Source organism: Lissotriton vulgaris, chromosome 11, assembly GCF_964263255.1.
Source record: "Lissotriton vulgaris chromosome 11, aLisVul1.2, whole genome shotgun sequence".
In the NCBI taxonomy this organism is placed as follows: Eukaryota; Metazoa; Chordata; class Amphibia; order Caudata; family Salamandridae; genus Lissotriton; species Lissotriton vulgaris.
The window spans coordinates 1,056,716,402-1,056,734,566 of record NC_141699.1 but is presented as its reverse complement, the minus strand read 5'-3'; the positions used below and the strand labels follow the sequence as shown (position 1 = coordinate 1,056,734,566).

Below are 18,165 nucleotides of genomic sequence, written 5' to 3'. Positions count from 1 at the left end.
GTCTGCCAAAGCACTGATGATAGCTTCTCTGAGGTGACTGATGGATAAGAAAATGCAACCAACTTGATTTGCATGAATTCAAAGTCATATTCAGACTTGTTGTGAAGATGATCCTATTGGTTACTGGAACCTGGAGCAGCTGCTGGAAGTCTGCAATCTATTGAAGGAAACCTTGCCTTTGGCACTCACTCACCACCTCTCCTGAGAACAGCTGTTTGTGACCTTATCTGCACTTAGGTCACAAAATGAACATGATAGAAGATGAATTAAGGAAGAATTATTTGATTATCGTTTCAGTAACATATGGGATTGGAATTTTCTTTAGCTCATTCATTTTGACTTGCATTCTCAAAGACAGGGCTAAAGAAAAAAACCTGAATACATGCTACCTCATCTTAGTGGCTCTGGGGATCTCCTGCACATGTTATCAATGTTCAACATTAGGACTCAGGTATGCTACTATGACATTGTCACAACCTAATCCCAGTGCTTTAGTAGCACACGTCCTATATCAACTGAAAGCATGGTCTGGTAGCTGTAATTCTTGGTTCATCACCTGTCTCTGTGTCTTCTACTGTGTGAAAATCGTAGACTTCAGCAATCAACTTTTCTTCTTCTTAAAGCCAAGGATCTCTAAGGTGGTGCCCTGGCTGCTCCTGGGATCTGGGGTTGGATCCTTCATCATCGGTGTGCCCTGGCACTTGAGGTCAGGAGGAGAACATCCACAGAAATCAACTACTAATCTCACAGCTAACTCTTCGGTCCCAAGTGAAGATGTGAAAGTAAGAACATTACAAGAGTATACATGTGGTTTCCTTGGCTTCATCTTGCCCCTTCTGCTTGACATTGTTTCCATCATACTCGTCCTTGTGTCGCTCTGCAGACACACCCGGCGAATGAAAGCGAACGCTTCCGGGTTCAGTCAGCCCAGACTGGAAGCTCATTTTGGGGCAGCCAGGATGGTGGGGTCACTCCTACTGACCTGCAGTTTACAGTTCGTGGCAGAGTTTGGTGTGCTACAATTACAAGCCCATTATTTCCAGTTTATGTTTGAGGTCATCATTGTTTTCTGTGTTCCATTACAAACCATCATTCTGGTTCTGGGAAACACCAAACTGAGGCAAGCATTCTGGAAGTTTGTCAGACCTTGGAAGAAGTGAAGAGCTAAGTCTGTGACATAGAGAGTCATAAACCCTAAAGCAAGCAAGGAAAACTGTCCGCCTGCCCCCAGTCTGGTAGACTAGCAGTACAATAATAATTGGGTTTCAATGGGTTGACACGCCCTTGGACGCCTGGGCCACTGCACCTGCTGCACTAATGGTAGCTACATTCCTGCCCATTGAAGAAATTAGTGGAAAATGTCTTGGATATCTTTCGGCTCCCAGCCGTTGTTTAATATTTGAGTTAACTGAAATTTTGTGCTCAAACATGGTCCTATGTTAAACATATGTTTGAAAGATAATTGATGACAATTTAAAGCTTTGAGGCACTGGGAAAGTTGAATTAAAACGAGATTTTGTGATTATAAAAGTGCCCCCTAAAATGAACTTCAGTTTCAAAATTTTCTAATTTCTTTTTGAGGTTTAAATTCAGTAGCATAGCTCAGTGGGTCATTCAACTGCAGCTGAGATCATCATTTCTCATGACCACACACATCACAATTTACAATTCAAATGACACACTTGGTCTGCCCTCCCTTGAAATTAGTACATTTTAATAAGGATAAAAATGAATCTGTTTGTTCCTTTACAAGCTTTGAATATGCAAAAGTGCCCACGGTGCACCATATATTGACTGCTATTGTTAGTGACTGTGTTGTTTTTAATATTACAGTCCATATTAACGTTGAATAGAAATGTGTCATAGTGTCAATTTATATATGTAAATTCCTATGAATTTGCAGCGGGTTTGCCTCACATTTTTGGGTGCAGCCCGAGCACGAAATCATTTACTAAGCCATGCAAAGCTACTTAGAGTCGTTTAACCACTTCCGTGCTCATGACGGCTCCATGCCGTCATGAGCCACGGGCGGCATGTGCTCATGACGGCGTGGAGCCGTCATGCAAATGCCGCTCCACCCACGCAGCATTAATTCCCCGATTTAGTGAGTGGGTGGGGTCATGACAGCTCCACGTCGTCATGAGCACACGCTGCCCGTGACTCATGACGGCGTGGTGACGTCATGAGCATGGAAGTGGTTAAACAACGCCGTCATGAGCACACGCCGCCCGTGACTCACCTGTGACACGCCACCCGTCATAAGTAAGGGAGCGCCACGCCCACCCCCAAGCCCCGCCCGCGCCGTGGCGGTATTCGCCCCGCTGCGGAATTCGCGCCGCGGTGGAGTTCGTGCTGGGGCGAAAAGGTTAAGAATACAAAGTAATGCAGGGCAGAGTATAGTGTTGCCTTGTTTTTCCTTGCCTTGTGTTGGCATTACATGAGTGGAGCAAGAGCATTCCCATGTATACACTCATGCATTATGATGCTAGCTCTGATTTGCAGAATACTTGTAAACCTGGGTTTGACCTAAAAGATGCGCTTACCCAACAGAGGTGTAAGGGGGAGAAATTTCTTTATTTCTTCTTGTTATTTCTTCTTCTCATGTATGCTGCACTCTGCAACACATAGATAAAGGAAAATGCCTCCAAGGATTGTTTTGTGCAAGAAGGCGTCCCTTCGCGCACAAAAAAATTCCTGCCGATAATGTAGGCACTCTTGTGTAGGCACTCTTGTTCTATAGTGCAAGAGCTCCCATGCAAGGAGAGAGCAGAAATGCTTTGTAAATATGCAGCATTTCTGCTCCATCCCTTTCTTGCAACACAGCGCAGCAAGTTCCCTTGCTGCACCGCATTGCTGGAAACAATAGTACATGTGCCCCTAATTGGAGGGCATGTTCTTGTAGGTAGGAAATTAGGTAAGTCATAGAATCAATTGTTACAAAGCCCTTTTACATTGAAGATATTTGGACAAATGGCAGGGAATACCATGAACTCACAGGAGTTACTAATTGGCAAATGTGACAGACAGGATCTCCTGAACAAGCAGACAGCAATTATGTTTTTTGACTCAGTGCCAGTGTTATACTTTTTTTATTCTGATTTTCAGAATACATCGCCTCAATATGTATCAATCAAGCTATCAATCTATCTATCAATAACAATCTTTAAACAGTTTAACTAACCATGATAGATGACAAATCATCATTACACATCATCCCATAGACAACAGCCTAGTCTAAAAAAATATTATTAGTTAACATTTCCTTTTTTTTAAACCTATACCTTTTTCCTTTAAGGAAAACGGCATGCTTTAAAAAAAAATGGCTGCATTTAAAAACAATAAAAGATATGGTGGTCTGTGATTACAGAGACTAATGGTAACCTACTTCATTATTTTTGATGAGGTTGAATTGCAACTCATTTCGAATCTGGTTTTTGCGACTTGACCTATTAGTACACAGGTGAGTTCACAAAAAAAATTGCATTTGGTAAAAGTTGATGCACAATTTGCAACACCTGTTAATAAATCCTTTCTTTGTATATCTAGCCTCAAATTCTTAGCATCATATTGCAAAACCTGGTTGGAAAGGTCCGAATGGCATCCGGTTTGTCCGAATCCGATTCGAAATCAGCGTTTCCGACCGACTTGAAAACACAACTGACCAACCGATTACGATAGTTGGAAACCGTTCAGTTATTCCAATCATCATTCGGAGACACTGAGTCAGTCGTAGCCGATTCATATAGTTCCATGGACTGCGTTTCCGACTGACGCATTACCATGTTGGATTCAGACAGCCTTTTAGAATCGGTTTGTCCGACACAATTCGGCTGTCGGAATCCGAATTTGGGGGCCCGTAGTAGGACCCCCTTCACCCAGAAACTTCCAGTTGGAACCCGTGGAGGTACCCATTGGTCCCATCTTTCCAACCATGCACGGTGTGGCAAGCACCAAGGGGTGCCAGCCACAGGGTGCAAGGTTTTCCGCGACCACCTCTTTTTTCCATGGGAGGCTGTGTTGTCGGTTGGAACACAGGCTCCAATTGTTGTAAATGGGAGTACGATTGAACGGTGCTGAGAAACATCGTAATCGGTCAGTCGGACTCCCCGAATTCGATTCGGTCGGAAATTATTCTGATACCGAGTCGGTGGGAATGCTTTCCGTCCGACAACATATTGAGACCCACGGTTGTTATTTTACTTCTTGAACTGCTGGTAGTAGGCATTGCACCATCATAACTTAACTTAAATAACTTATCACAGTAGAAGGTCTATATCATTATGTTATCGCAGGTGACAGTGATGTCACAACTAGATTGTGAAAAGAAAATTAGAGATGAGATTTTTCTACTTATATTGCAAACGTACATGTATTATATATAAGCATGAAGTGAAAAGGTATGCTATTTTGATATTTTTCTTTTTGTTTTACTAATTGATGTTAGCGATAGGAAAGCTAATTGTTTGCATTTTGTCTAAATAGAAACTTAATGTAATTAGACTCATTACTGTTTAAAAATGCCAGTGGCACAAAGGACCTGATTTCTCAAAAGCCTCAGGAGCAGAGCAGATTTTTGCACTTGCTTTTTGTGTTCCTAGGCATTATATTTTATTGTATTCGTTTTAATTTCCATGTTTGCTAATCACTACAAACTTCGTGATGGTACCTTACAGTGCTTTAGTATAGTATAAGTGCTCGTATAGCAAAGCATCAAGAGACATATGAAGTAGATAGCAGGAACCATTTCCATATATGCTGATAGGAAGATGGTAACTCCTTAGAAAATAGTCTATAGAGCCTGAGAGATTGAAAGACCCCGGGGACGTGGGCAAAACTCGTTATCATCTAGCCAATAAGAGTCAAATTGTGCAATGAAGAAAAACTGGCGAAAAATATACAGCAAAATAAAAACAATGCTGTTATTTTGATAAAGGGAATGTGAAGATGATTAATGGAAAAAGATAATTAGGCATCTAGGTTTATTTGTATTTACTTAAATGTAATAAAAAGGATAAATCAACTTAATAAGCAAAAAAATGGGAATAGATAATAGAATAATGTAAAATTAAAATGATTTGTGTAATTATTACGCAATAAACAGAATTAGGCAGAAAAATACGTGCTGAAATTCAATATCCTTTCTTTTTTAAGGTCTTCCAATTTCTGACCCCTTCACTGTTGAGTTTTTGCGGAGTGCCCTTTTGAGGTGATCAATATAAAGTTGTGTGCAGAGAGTGAAAAAATAGGGATATATGAAAGTGTAATTTTGCCTGCAGAATTGAGTGAAGTTAATTAAATTTGAATTCTGCTATTTTGCAATTGAGTGTGTGAGATTTCGCAATTTTTTTCTCATGAAATTATCACAAATTTACGTGGAAATTTATCAACATAATGCTTTTGTAGCAAATTGTAGTTATTCAGTATCTCGTATCATTTAATTTACCAGAGTGTGCATCTGTCATTACAAATGTGTTGCAAGATACCAACAGGAGTTTGGTTCAAGCAGAAGAAGTCTCAATGGGCCCATTGATGATTTCGGAGGTCTATTGGACCGCCGAATCGATGGTGGCATTCCATCTGCTGCATTACTATTACAGCGGTATGACTGCAACAGGCCCGCTGCTACTGCAGGACCCTTGACCCTGTAACGGTGACGCAGTGGTCAGAGAGGATAATATGCCAGAGGTGCTGCTGTTGCACCACCAAGGATATTATGAGTTTTAGGGATGCATGCAGTGAGGCACATGGTGTGCCCCCATGTGTGCATGCACCCACTGTTCCTGTACAGCATGGACATCATAGTCCATACCATGCTGGAATGGGCGTTGACAGTCCCTTGGTGCTGCCTTTCTAACGCTCACTTAGGAGCCTTAGAAATGCAGCGCCGCAGGACCGCCAAAGGACCTCCCGCCAGACCAGGAGAAATTGCCTTATCTGGCAGGTGTTTGGTGGTTAACTTTGGCAGTGTGGGAGTGGGGCTCTGATGTGGCAGGCCGCTACTACACTGCCAAAGTCATAATTAGGCCCTATGTCTCTTAATTTTTGTTTTACTCTTTATTATTAGACAAATAAGGGAAAGGGCCAGAATTATAGTAGAACTCTGTTTTTTGATAGTGTTATAGTAGGTTTACTGCACCATTTTGGCATAAAAGTGAAGTAATTTGCAATCCTCTTCCCACCTCTCTGTTGCTTCGTATGTACGCCACCTAGCAGTGACTCATGCTAGATCTGGACCTCCTCTACTGCCTTGGATCTTGAAGATATTAACCAAGCATATAGCTAAAGTTACTTTGGGGGGAAAGATGGCGGCCGGTCATTGAGCCCGGTCGGTAGCTCCGTGCTGACCTCTTGCTGATAATGGCGCACTCAACCTACGGAATCAGGATAATGTAAGCAGCCTCATCCTTACATAAAACTTATCGGCGCTTTGGAAACTCGCTCATCTACCTACTTGTCGGCTTGACTTGCGGTTCAACTCTTCAATTTAGTAAAATTCAATCCTTGTTTTGTTTTCTGGATATTAAGCTGTGATGCTGTAATGGCAGCTCCTTTAGAACTCTGCAGTTCTTTTTCACCTCGTCTGACTCTACCTAACCACGTCTAAGCACGTCTAGACTCTCCTCTCGTAGTAGCGCGAGCCTTCTCGGACATGAGTAAAGTCAGCGGGGATATACAAACAAAGACCCGTCTCCAACATACAGTCTCACCTGCTGGCTTGCTGAGCGGGTATGTGAGTCAGGCGCCGTTGCTGCAGCCGAGCTCCATACTCCAATCTCTCCTCAACCGATGGGAGGTGGCCTGTGAGGCTACCAGGAACTGCCGGAGGGCCGCACGGAGAATCACCGTCTTCTTCCGGGGCAAGGGAGGAGACGGCAACACATTCAGCGCTGACGCCGCAGGTCTCCACAATGGTCCCGGGCTTGGGTGTGCCGTGGTGAGGCTCGGTTTGGGTTCAGAGGGACACGACTCAGAGCTCCCTGTGGAATCCATCTTGATAGTGGACACGGAAAATAAAGACGCGGAGAGTCCTTTTTTACAACACATGATCCGGGTAAGCGAGGGGGTGATTCCAAAGGCGGGGCGGCGCAAAAGGGGTTGGTAGGGCACAAACAAAAGCAAACGAAGGTGAAAGGGAGACTTTTTAAATTATCAACACGTCGATTAGTTCTTCCGGAACCGGTACCGGAGTGCCCCCCTGCTCCCCAATCAAAGGGGGGGGGGTCAAGGCGTGGCAGAGAAATCACCTGAAATCTCGGAGGTGTCGGGGTCGGGGCAGACATCTGATTGCATAGGAAGATCAACATACTGCCTAAGGAACAGGCAATTTTTAAAATCTAACCCTGTCACCAGTATAAAACCCCCCGCTCCTCCTCCTCCCCGAAGCACTAAAAAAAAGCTAGGAAAGTCAGTAAAGTACAGGCTAAGGGCGGGAAGACACTCAAAAAACCAGGGGTTCCCGCTGATTTACAAGAGGGGCTAGACGCCTCAAAGATCAAAGTAACCCCCTCATTAAGATCCTTCTTCAAAATCCAAGAGAAAAACAGGAAAAAGAAAAAAAAGAAGGAATGTGATCTTAACCTCACTCAAGCGTCTTTTGGTCCTGATCTCAAAGTAGTAGCCCCTCCCCATTACCAACCACAGTTCTCCCCAAACCTTAGCCGGCTTGATGATGTCTACTCTGCCTCTGCCTCTAACAGAAGATGAATCCCCAGACACCCAAGGCCTTCTCACTACTCAAACCGAGGCCCAAACTGAGACCCCAAATTTAACCTCAGACCATTCTCAAAACCTGACGAAATCCCCCACTGAAGTCTTTCTAGAGAAAATGATGGATGAAATGAGGTCCAGATTCGAGATCTCGGAGGGAAACCAAGGTAAGATCCAGGAAGCCTGTGATCTCTTAGACACGAAACTAAACGCCCTTGGAGATAGAGTCACTGCAGTTGAGGCTGAGGTAGTCTTAATAAGCAGGAGAGTGGAATCCAACCAAAAGGAAATAAGAACGTTAAGAGAAGCAGATAAAAACTTTGCAGATACGCTGGAGACGTTGGAAAATCATTCCAGACGCAATAATCTGAGAGTTTTAAACGTTCCGGAAGGCAGAGAAGGTACGGACATTAAAAAGTATATTATTTCACTCCTAGAGGAGTATTTCCCATGGTGTAAAGATCTAGGACTAGAGGAGGACATACAGCGGGTTCACAGAGACCCCTTTGGTAAAAGTAAGGAAAGGAAGAACCCGAGAAAAATTCTGGTTAACTTTCGAACATATTCCATCAAAGAAAGACTACTAAGTGAAGCAATAATAAGTGGCTCCTATAATAAAGACGATTAGTCCTTCAGGATCAGATCAGATATCTCCAAGGCTACCCAAGACAGGCAGTGGGAATTGGGGCAGTTGATGCCGGAGTTGAAAGCACTGGGCGCCTCAGTCCAGATGAAATTTCCGGCATCTCTACGGATAATGTGGAGAAACAAAATGCATAACATAAAAGACACCAAGGAAGCCGAAACATTCCTAGAACAACTACGTGAACAGATGAGGAATTAGATGGTGCCTTATGTTTCTTCTTAAAACGTTTTCAAGCACGGAGCTCAAAGAGGGCTTTTAGCAAGCCCAAGGAAGAAGAAAGGGAGGTTTCCCCATGGGGGGGGGGGGACTCTTTTAATCTACCTCTTTTTTATATGTACACTACTGAATTAATGAAACAAAAAAACAAAAAATTATGCACGGGATTCGGGAGCAAATTAGGGAAAAAAAAGAAAAATGGTCCTCAGCATTAAACAGAATGAACAGAAGGAGAACTCGGAGTGCCCCAAAAACAAAAAACACACATAAAATAAATAAAGATAATACCCAAGTTAAAATTATCTCTTGGAACGTTAATGGTTTAAGAATTAAGAGTAGAAGAAGGAGAATACTAGAGTATTTAAAAACAGTAGATAGCGAGATAATAATACTCCAGGAAACACACTTATTAAAAAAAGAGTGGGAAGACATCGTGAAAAAGCTACACTGGGTTGACTCATATATCTGTACTAATCAGGAGTGCGTTATCAAAGGCATTGCCATTCTCTTTAAAAAATCTCTGAATGCTAAAGTGGAAGCATATGAAGCGGACCCAAAAGGGGAGATGGGCCTTCGCCAAAGTAAGGATTCGAAACAACGCCCTAACTGTGGTGGGGTATTATGGTCCAAACTCGGATGATCCGGTCCCGCTACAAACTCTGTACTCTCACCTAGTCTCGGTTCCCTCCCCAATAGTCTTAGGTGGAGACTTCAATATAATCCTCGACCCAAAAACAGACCGACTCCCCATAAGAAGACAAACAACTTTGCTAAAAATGAGAGACTGGTTGGGGGTATATAAAAGAGATCTGAGGTTAGTGGATATCTGGAAACTAAAAGGGGACAATCAGAACAACTTTACCTTTAAAAATAAAAAACTCGGAGTCCAATCAAGAATTGACTTTTTTCTCGTAGACCACAGTCTGATTGAAAAAACAGTCAAAGTAGAACACATCCCCGCCCATCTCTCAGATCACTCAGCAGTCCAGATTACCGTGAAACTAGAGCCGAATAAAGACGGCACTAGATGGACTCTGGACCGCACAATCCTTCTAGACCCCCAGATCATCGACCAGCTAAAATTACGGACTCATTTTTTCTTTGAGGAAAATAAGGAAGGCACTTCGGCACAGACTACTTGGGATGCTGATAAAGCAGTAATAAGGGGACACATCCTTAATTTAGCGGCGCATAAATCAAAAGGCTTAAAACAATCAATATTAATCTTGGAGGATAAGATCAAAAACCTGGATCTACAAATAGAGGCAGCTACCTCCTCCGCTCTTAAAGAACAGTTAGAGGCGATCAGAATGAGTCAAAAAGAAAATCTAGCTGACATTTTAGAAAATAAAGTGAGAGAAAAATGGGAAGCTAGCAAACTAGCCCATTACGAATATGGGGAAGTATGCGGCAAACTTCTTGCCTGGAAAACTAAGACAGAACAAACCAGGAACAAAGTTGTCTGTGTCGACCCTAGAAATCATGTAGAAAATGGAGCTGACGAAACAGTAATAAAACAAGAATTCTTCACTTTTTTCTCAGATCTATACAATGAAGATTGTCATCCAAATTTGGAAGAAATAGATCACTTCCTGGATCCCTTAAACCTCCCCATTTTACCTCTTGAGTTGAGAAAAAAACTAAATGCGGAAGTCTCGACTCAGGAAGTAGAGGAAGTATTACAAAACCTTAAGAATGGCAAAGCAGCTGGTCCAGATGCCCTTCCTAACGAATTCTACTCAAAATTAAGGGAGGTTTTGATCTCACCTTTAACATCACTGCTGAATAAAATATTCTTAGACAAATCTAACCTTCCCGACTCATGGAACGAAGCCATAATCACCATCCTCCTAAAACAGGGCAAAAATCCAAGAAAATGTGAATCATATCGACCTATCTCGATCCTTAACTGCAACTATAACATTTTCACTCAGATTATGGCAAAGAGATTGGGAAAAATAGCAGGGCTCTTAATAAATAACAATCAGAAGGGTTTCATACCGGGAAGACAATTACAAGACCTAACGCAGGAGCTGTTTGCCGCCATAGATATCGCTTCCAATGAGAAAACCCCCCTATCAATAATTACTATTGATGCAGCAAAAGCGTTCGATAGAGTTAACTGGGTATACCTAAGTAGAGTTTGGGAAAGGTTTAACTTAGGGGGAAATATACTAAACATGGTCTCAAAAATATATACTTCTCCTAGAGCCCAAATCCTAATAAATGGCAGTCTGACATCAAATATACGGATAAAGAGAGGAACTAGGCAGGGATGCCCCCTCTCGCCTCTCCTTTTTAACTTTTATATAGAACCAATGGCGGAACATCTCAGATCAGACCCCTATTCTCTCCATTCTCTTTTCAAGATTGGCCTAAAAAGATCGCGCTCTACGCAGACGATCTGATGATTTTCACAGACAACCTTAGGGGGACACTAACTATAGCTGAAGAGGCATTGATCAGGTTTGGGAGTATTTCTGGCTATCAAGTCAATCAAGATAAGACAGAAACTATGAGTTGGAACGACAACTCCTCTAGCCCCTATGACAAAGATAAAATCAGATACCTTCGTATAGATCTAGTTAAAGATCTAGATAAAGTCACGCATATAAACCTCCAAAGAATAGACAAGGATGTTAAAAGGTTATTGAAAGTTTGGGGGGGTCTCCCTTTGTTGTTTCAAGGCGTATCGAACATAATTAAAATGTCAATCCTGCCAAAATTTACCTTCGCCTTTGGGGCCATCCCTCTTGAATTTAATAAAGAAGCATTAAAAAAAATCCAGCGTGGGATCTCAAGTTTCATATGGTCTTCAAAAAATCAAAGAATTGCCTGGAACAAGTTAAGAAGAAAAAAAAATCCAGGGGGGAATTGCAAGTCCTGATCTCTATGAATACTGTAGAGCTTTGCAATTTAAGTCAAATAGAAAGCTTCTAAACACTTTTGAATGCTACCCGTTGCACTTCCAAATTATGACTAGTAAAACTAGCCACTTCTTATACAAATTCGGACACCCTAAATACTTAAAAAAAATTAAACTTAAGATGTTGAAATCTGCGGCCAAACTGTGGTTTGGCATAAGATGTACCCTAAACATTCCTTATTACAGCGACCTAGCCCCCATTTGGGACTCTCCTGGCACCCGAGAGTGTCTCAAAGATAAATTAGCTCTCCCGATAAAAGCAGCAGGATTAACCAAGTGGGGTCATCTGATGTCCGAAAACAATCTCCTGGAGTGGAATATCTTATCCTCCAAGACTATGGGCTCACTCTCTAAATTCAAGTTTTATCAGCTCTCTGGTTGGTCGAAATCGCTAAAAGAAATTAGAGCTGGAAACCCTTCCCTGGAAAGTGAAATGCAGAAAACAGACACTATTCATAAAGAAATCGCGTTATGGTATTGGGCTTTTATTCTGGCAGGAGAGGAAGATTTCAGGATAATGGAGAGAGTATGGGGGAAAGATCTGCCGACGCTGGAGTTAAACAACCAATGGCAAGTATCTATGAGCAAATGCTGGACAATTGTGACCTCAGCTGCCTTAAAGAGAAACCATCTTTTCACCTCTCATAGAGCCTACTGGACTCCTAAAAAGTTATCGAAATTCGCTGGGTCGAAGGTGAAAGCCTGCCCCAAATGCGGGCTGGAAAGAGCCAACGACCTACACATGTTTCGGCAGTGCCCCCTTCTCGACGGCTTCTGGAATGATGTGGGTAAGACTCTGGATGGGGTGTTAGGAAGACATCTAAATGTAAGTATTGACTTAATTATCTTTGGGGTAAGGAGTTCAAATGCATTAGATAAGCTTTCTACTGGTCAGGAAAATCTCCTTTTTTACTAATACTGCTAGCAAGGAGAGAAATATGTATAAAATGGGTAAGCTCCGCTCCTCCAACTCATAGTGAATGGTTAACTTCTATATTAAGAATATATAGGCTTGATAAAAGAAAGGCCCCTAGAAAAAATTTAAGTTCTGGGATATTTGGGAAAACTACCAGCAAGGTGCAAACTAACCCCTGGAGGTAATCTAGAAATGATATTGTCCTAGTGATTGGCATGACGAACGTTCATAAAAGTCCAATGATTATGTGTAAGCAATGGAAAGGCAGGAGAAGGCCTGCATGAGTAGCCATAATGGCTAGCTCCACCCCCCGTATTCAATCCTTCTACAAAGTAATGGAAATAAGGGGACCCTTCTCTCTCCTAATGACGCTCCAGGGGAACTGTCCAGTTACATAGAACCTATTTCAGGACAGTGAAGTATAAGAACCAAAGAGAGATTGGAGCCCCGACAACTCCTTACTTTTAATATTGCACTTATGAAGACTAAAAAAAAAAAAGTTACATTGTTGAATTTGATGCATAACTTCAGTATCATCCAGCTCAGGTGATAGTTTCCATAAGTATCGCCTGATGCACAAATGTAAATCTATGAGCAGAGATCTCTGCACACATAGAATTGTGCCACGGCCAAGGCATAACCCTCAACAGAGATAGTCAATAACTCTAGGTGGAGATTTATGTCTAGTAGTAGGAGTATGTGCCCCAAACCCTTCCATGTAAGAGGCTGCGATACGAGGTCCTGTGTCATCATTAAGGATGCAGTTGAAGAGGGGCTTGCGATGCGAAGTCCTGCTTCAAAGATACGTTGCGCACCGGCCGTTCCAAAGAAGTTGCGTAGTTTGCAATGCCGAGTCCAATGTTATTGAGGAAGCAGTCGATGAGGGACTTGCAATGCGAAGATCATCATTTAGGGTGCATCATGCAGTAGTGGTTCCAAGGATTTTACCAACTATGATGCGAAGTCCTGAGTCAGGGATGCATTGTGCAGCGGTGATTCCGAAGTGGAGCAGCGGGAGGATGTGTTGCGCTGGACAGGGGTAACACCACTGGGGGGACAACACTCGGACTGACTGAGTCCAGGTGCTGGGTTCAAGATGGTTGAAGACTTTTCTGTCCCTGAGGCTTCTGATCAGTATTCCAACTAACTGGCCCTTGGAGTCGATCTGATGAAATAGAAACCTTCTCAGGGCTCTCACTGATACACCTGGTCCTTTTAAACCCACAAAGAAGATATTGGCACAGAAGCTGTAATAAAAAATAACATCTTTAATAACCTCAGATGAGGGAGACTACGTCACACAGTACCCTTAGGCAACTGTACGAGGCAGTCTAAGGAGTACAGAAAACAGGAGCCCCAATATGCTTAGGTTACATTAGTCAGCATAAAACGAAGGGGAGGTTCTGGCTCTTACCAGCATACAAAATGACTAATATGGGCATACAAGATTTGCTTGCTCAACAAAGTGGGAGGAGAGTTATTTCTCCTTACATCAGCAAGAATAGCCTGACAGTTATAACATAAGAGCAGGTGCATTCTACTAGCTAGTCCCCTCTGAGCATGTGCAAGGCTCTGGAAGAGGGAAACAGCACATGGCGAGCACATGGCTAAGTAAAATGGCTAATAATAACAGGGAGGGTCAGAAGGGAATATTTAGTGTATCCTTGCCGGTATTGAGAATGCCCCAATGTCATGCGTCAGTACGTTTGGCATGCTTTCCAACCAAATCACAAAAATTGTCAAGCGACATTGGGGCATTCTCAATACCGGCAAGGACACACTGCCTCCCCCGCTCTTTGCCTTCAAAAGGGGACGAAATTTGAAGGACATATTAGTCCACACTAGACCAAGGAGTGAAATTCCTAGAGCTGTTGGTACCCTGTGGAACATGCCTGCAGTCACAGGACATCACCCATGCGGTCAATGTGCAGCCTGCCCCCAAACTACAAGATCTACAACAATCGATATTGGCACGGCACGAGCCTGGGAACAACGCAGGTTCACAAACTGCAATAGTGCTAATCTCATATATTTAATCGATTGTCCATGCAAGAAGAGGTATGTGGGCATGACCACTCGTAAAGTGAAGTTAAGAATATCAGAACACAAGAGTTCAATACGGTGTAGTAAACAAGCAACTAGACTCACCAATCACTTTCTAACAGCACAACATCTACCCACTGACCTACGTTGGACTGTTCTGGAACAACCAGTAATTCCCGCTCACATTTCAGATATAAGTACATTCCTTTTCAAACGAGAACAAAGATGGGTGTACAAGTTGCAGACTGATAAGACGGGATTGAACGAGGACATCCCGTGGATGTCATTGTAAATCCGACAAACATTTACGGCTAGCATTATAACTGCTTCACATCTCATGCTTTTTCGTTTGGCGACTGGGCTTTTCAGCCAAGTGTTATTAACACCATGAATCGCAACAGGCGAGTGGATACACTAATCTGTTTTATGAGCTGATCATATTCACCAATAGATATTGTCCGACTAGTGGCCACTCAGAGATCCTAGTTTTAGTACAGACATAAGAATATACAACTGTCTCTGTACAATTGGGTGCCCATTTCGCTATCACAATTTGTAATCTGGGAGAATCCGTTTGAAACATCCATGCAACGATAAGACTAAAAAAATGAATTATACACATCGTCTAGTTCCTTGTGTAACACCATCCAGCGCTCACACAATTAGAGGCATCATCTCCCTCTAATTTATATACAAAGTCACACAAACGTGTATATGAGATAACGATCCTTGCTATGATGGCTCTTTTTTCTAAGCACAACCAATTTGTTTACTGAAAGCACGCCGAGACTGCACGCTCGAACTACACATCCCATCAAACCTCAGACGTTTTCACGCATGCACACGTGACACTACTCAACGTCATCGCGTGACTCCTCTGCACGCCATCATTGTGCTTATTTGGCCGCTTCCTGTCCGTCTAGGTACCTCCCTCCATGACAGCCTAGACGGATGTCCGGAGTACCGACGGACAGGTAAGCGCGCCGGGAGCCACATATGTTTGGGTTTCCTGATTTGGTCTTCTGTGGCACTTCTGTAAGAATAGGCGCACGATAGCGCGTTGCCCTTCTCCTTGCAGCTTGTATCTGCAACGAGGATAGTCAGGTCTATGTACTTCCTTAAGCGCACAATTAACGGACAGCCCGAGCCAGCGTTTTTGGTATTTGTTTTCCATTTTCACTTTTGTACAAATAGGTGCACGAAAACGCGTTGCCCTTCCCCTTGCAGCCTGCATCTGAAACGAGGATAGTCGGGTCTACGTATTTATATTAACGCATCCCGTGCCTTCTTTGACTTACCGTTTTCATAACAATTAACGGATTACTCGAGCAAGCGTTCCCGATGTTGAGCGCACACAGAGCAGAATTCAAGCCCACACAGCTGACTCTTTTAAACGCTAGAGAATGCGAATATTTCACTTCAGATTGTATGTGATTACTCGCACATCAGTAAAAACGTGTATATACATAAAACAACCTCAGGGTTCAACCTGGTATTTTAACTTATGCAATTGACACAGTCTAGTCCCTCCTTTATTTTTCCTTCTTCCTTTCTTCCTTTAGAGCGGTGCTCCGTTTCTACCTGCGCTGTAGCCAGGTAGGGTGGGGCGTGTATTCCCCGCAAATTGGGTGAGTGGATATCACTATATCCGTTATTTCTGTCTCAGATAAGATGACATTTACAAAAAGGTCCATTAGATAGGACCCATTGACCAATATTAGAATTGGCTAATACAAATTAACCACATAAAGTATGTGTTGTGTAAACTATCGCCAATAACTGTTTCCCCTTTTTTTGTTTTGTTTGTCTGTTCGTCCACTATCATTATGTGACCATATGGATCCTCTGAACAGGCGAATTCCAGGTGATACAATTTCACTTATTTTATTTGTTCACAATATGCAGTAGCATTATTATTAAGGTCCTGATGAAGCAGGAGGAGATCTTTAGACTCCATGTCCACCACAGAAACATGTCGACCTAATCCATCTGAGTAGTTATTTGTTCAACACTACTTTGCACTGTTTTTATCTTTGGGTGTGGATAGGATACTATTAAAATATTTTTTCCACTTCCACAACCCAATCTTAAGCAATTCTTTTTACACTTAGCACTGTCACTTCACCACATTTTTTTTGCACTGCTATTCAGCTTTACACCCTGATGCCATTCAATTGAGCCACTACATCTGAGTTCTTCTCCACTTAATTAGGCTACAGTCTACCTAATCCAGAGTGGATGTACATCACTTCCTTCGGCTGAAGGATCCCAAATGATGTAGGGCGGTACAGGACGAGTATCTGATGGGAATCATTGATTGTCACCACGTATCATTCATTATGGACTTTGTGACTGTACCCTTCAGTTAACACAGTTTTTCAGATAGTTTCCATTTCCTGACCCATTGTTACTTCTATAATTAGTAAGTAAAATGGCTGCCAAGTACAAAATGGCTTTCAACTCATGCTAACAGATCCCAGCAATCTTTAACAGATGGTCTTTTAGCATGAGCTAAAGACATTCCTATGATCCAGTAGGAACATTGAAAATATTTGGACATTTATCTTCATAATTTCATCATTATCCTAATTCATTGCTAGATGGGCATTTTTCATTCTAAACATTTCAGTAAGCGGGTATATATAAGGTATAAGCAGGAGTGCGAGGGAAACAGAGGATTGGTTCATAATTAACATACAGATAGCAGGAGAGAGTAATGACTATTACTTTTAGGAGGAGGGCAAAGTCACATTGCTAACAAAAAGAAGTCCTTGGTAAATTGAAGCCGCTGTACAACCAGCCAGAGGGGAGTCTTCTCCCTGTGTCCATTTGAGCCTCACAGGCAGGCTCTTGTTGTTTCCACAGTGGAGCTGCACAACTCGCAACTCAAGAATCACAGCCCAGTTTCAAGGAAAAAGTTTCTTCTTTCAGAATAGTGCAATCACCCACCAGGGCAAATGCCCTCAGCGATCCTGTCAAGTGTCTCAGGCAGTGCACCAATTTTCTTTACTTCAATTTAACAGGCACCAGAGGCACAGCACCTGTACCTTAAACTCAAGTCCTTCCCTAACTCCTATATTGCTCTATTGGCCCACTGCTCTTTGTTGGGGCCACACATTGCATCCAGTGTGCACAGGTATCTCTTGACCAACAAACAAAGGTGCAAACTTGCATTCACTTTGGGACCAGGATTCAGAGGCCTGATGCTAGGATCTCTGAAGCAACCCTTGTTTCAAAAGGGGTCACCTCAAGCAAAGCCTCCATGCCATTCTGGTCGGTCTGTGACTCTCTCAGGTGGGCATCAAAAACTTGATCCACGATTTGTCCTTTCTGATTTGTGACCCCGTCTTTTGCCCAAAACAGTGGCAGGGGTACACAGTTAACATATCAGAGCTTCTGCCTTGACTGAGGGCCTAGTTGCCAGCAAAGCCTGTGCTGGTTTCCTTCACTTTGGCTTCACGCTGGACTGGTGCTGACTCCCCAAGCTGAATCTGATGTCCGGAACCCTCTGGCAATGGTTGTAAGGCAGCAAATATCTATTGGTGGACAGAACAAATGGTCTTTAGACAAGGCACAGAAATAATCTATCAACAAAGAGGATAGTTTTGGGACACCCCATAGCAAGGCACCCAAGAACCACTTAATTTATCTATGTGAGAGTAAAAAAACAACAGCCTGGACCTATTGGCTAGTATAAAAGGAACTCTTTGG

At 42.7% G+C, this 18,165-nt stretch overlaps 1 protein-coding gene across 1 annotated transcript; it reads left to right on the top strand.

Moving 5' to 3' along the window:
* Positions 1–245: 245 nt before the first annotated feature.
* LOC147684062 (taste receptor type 2 member 9-like) lies at positions 246–1,160 on the top strand. Its single transcript, XM_086942590.1, has one exon. It carries the CDS (start codon positions 246–248, stop codon positions 1,158–1,160), a length of 915 nt encoding a protein of 304 aa, XP_086798716.1.
* Positions 1,161–18,165: the final 17,005 nt, after the last annotated feature.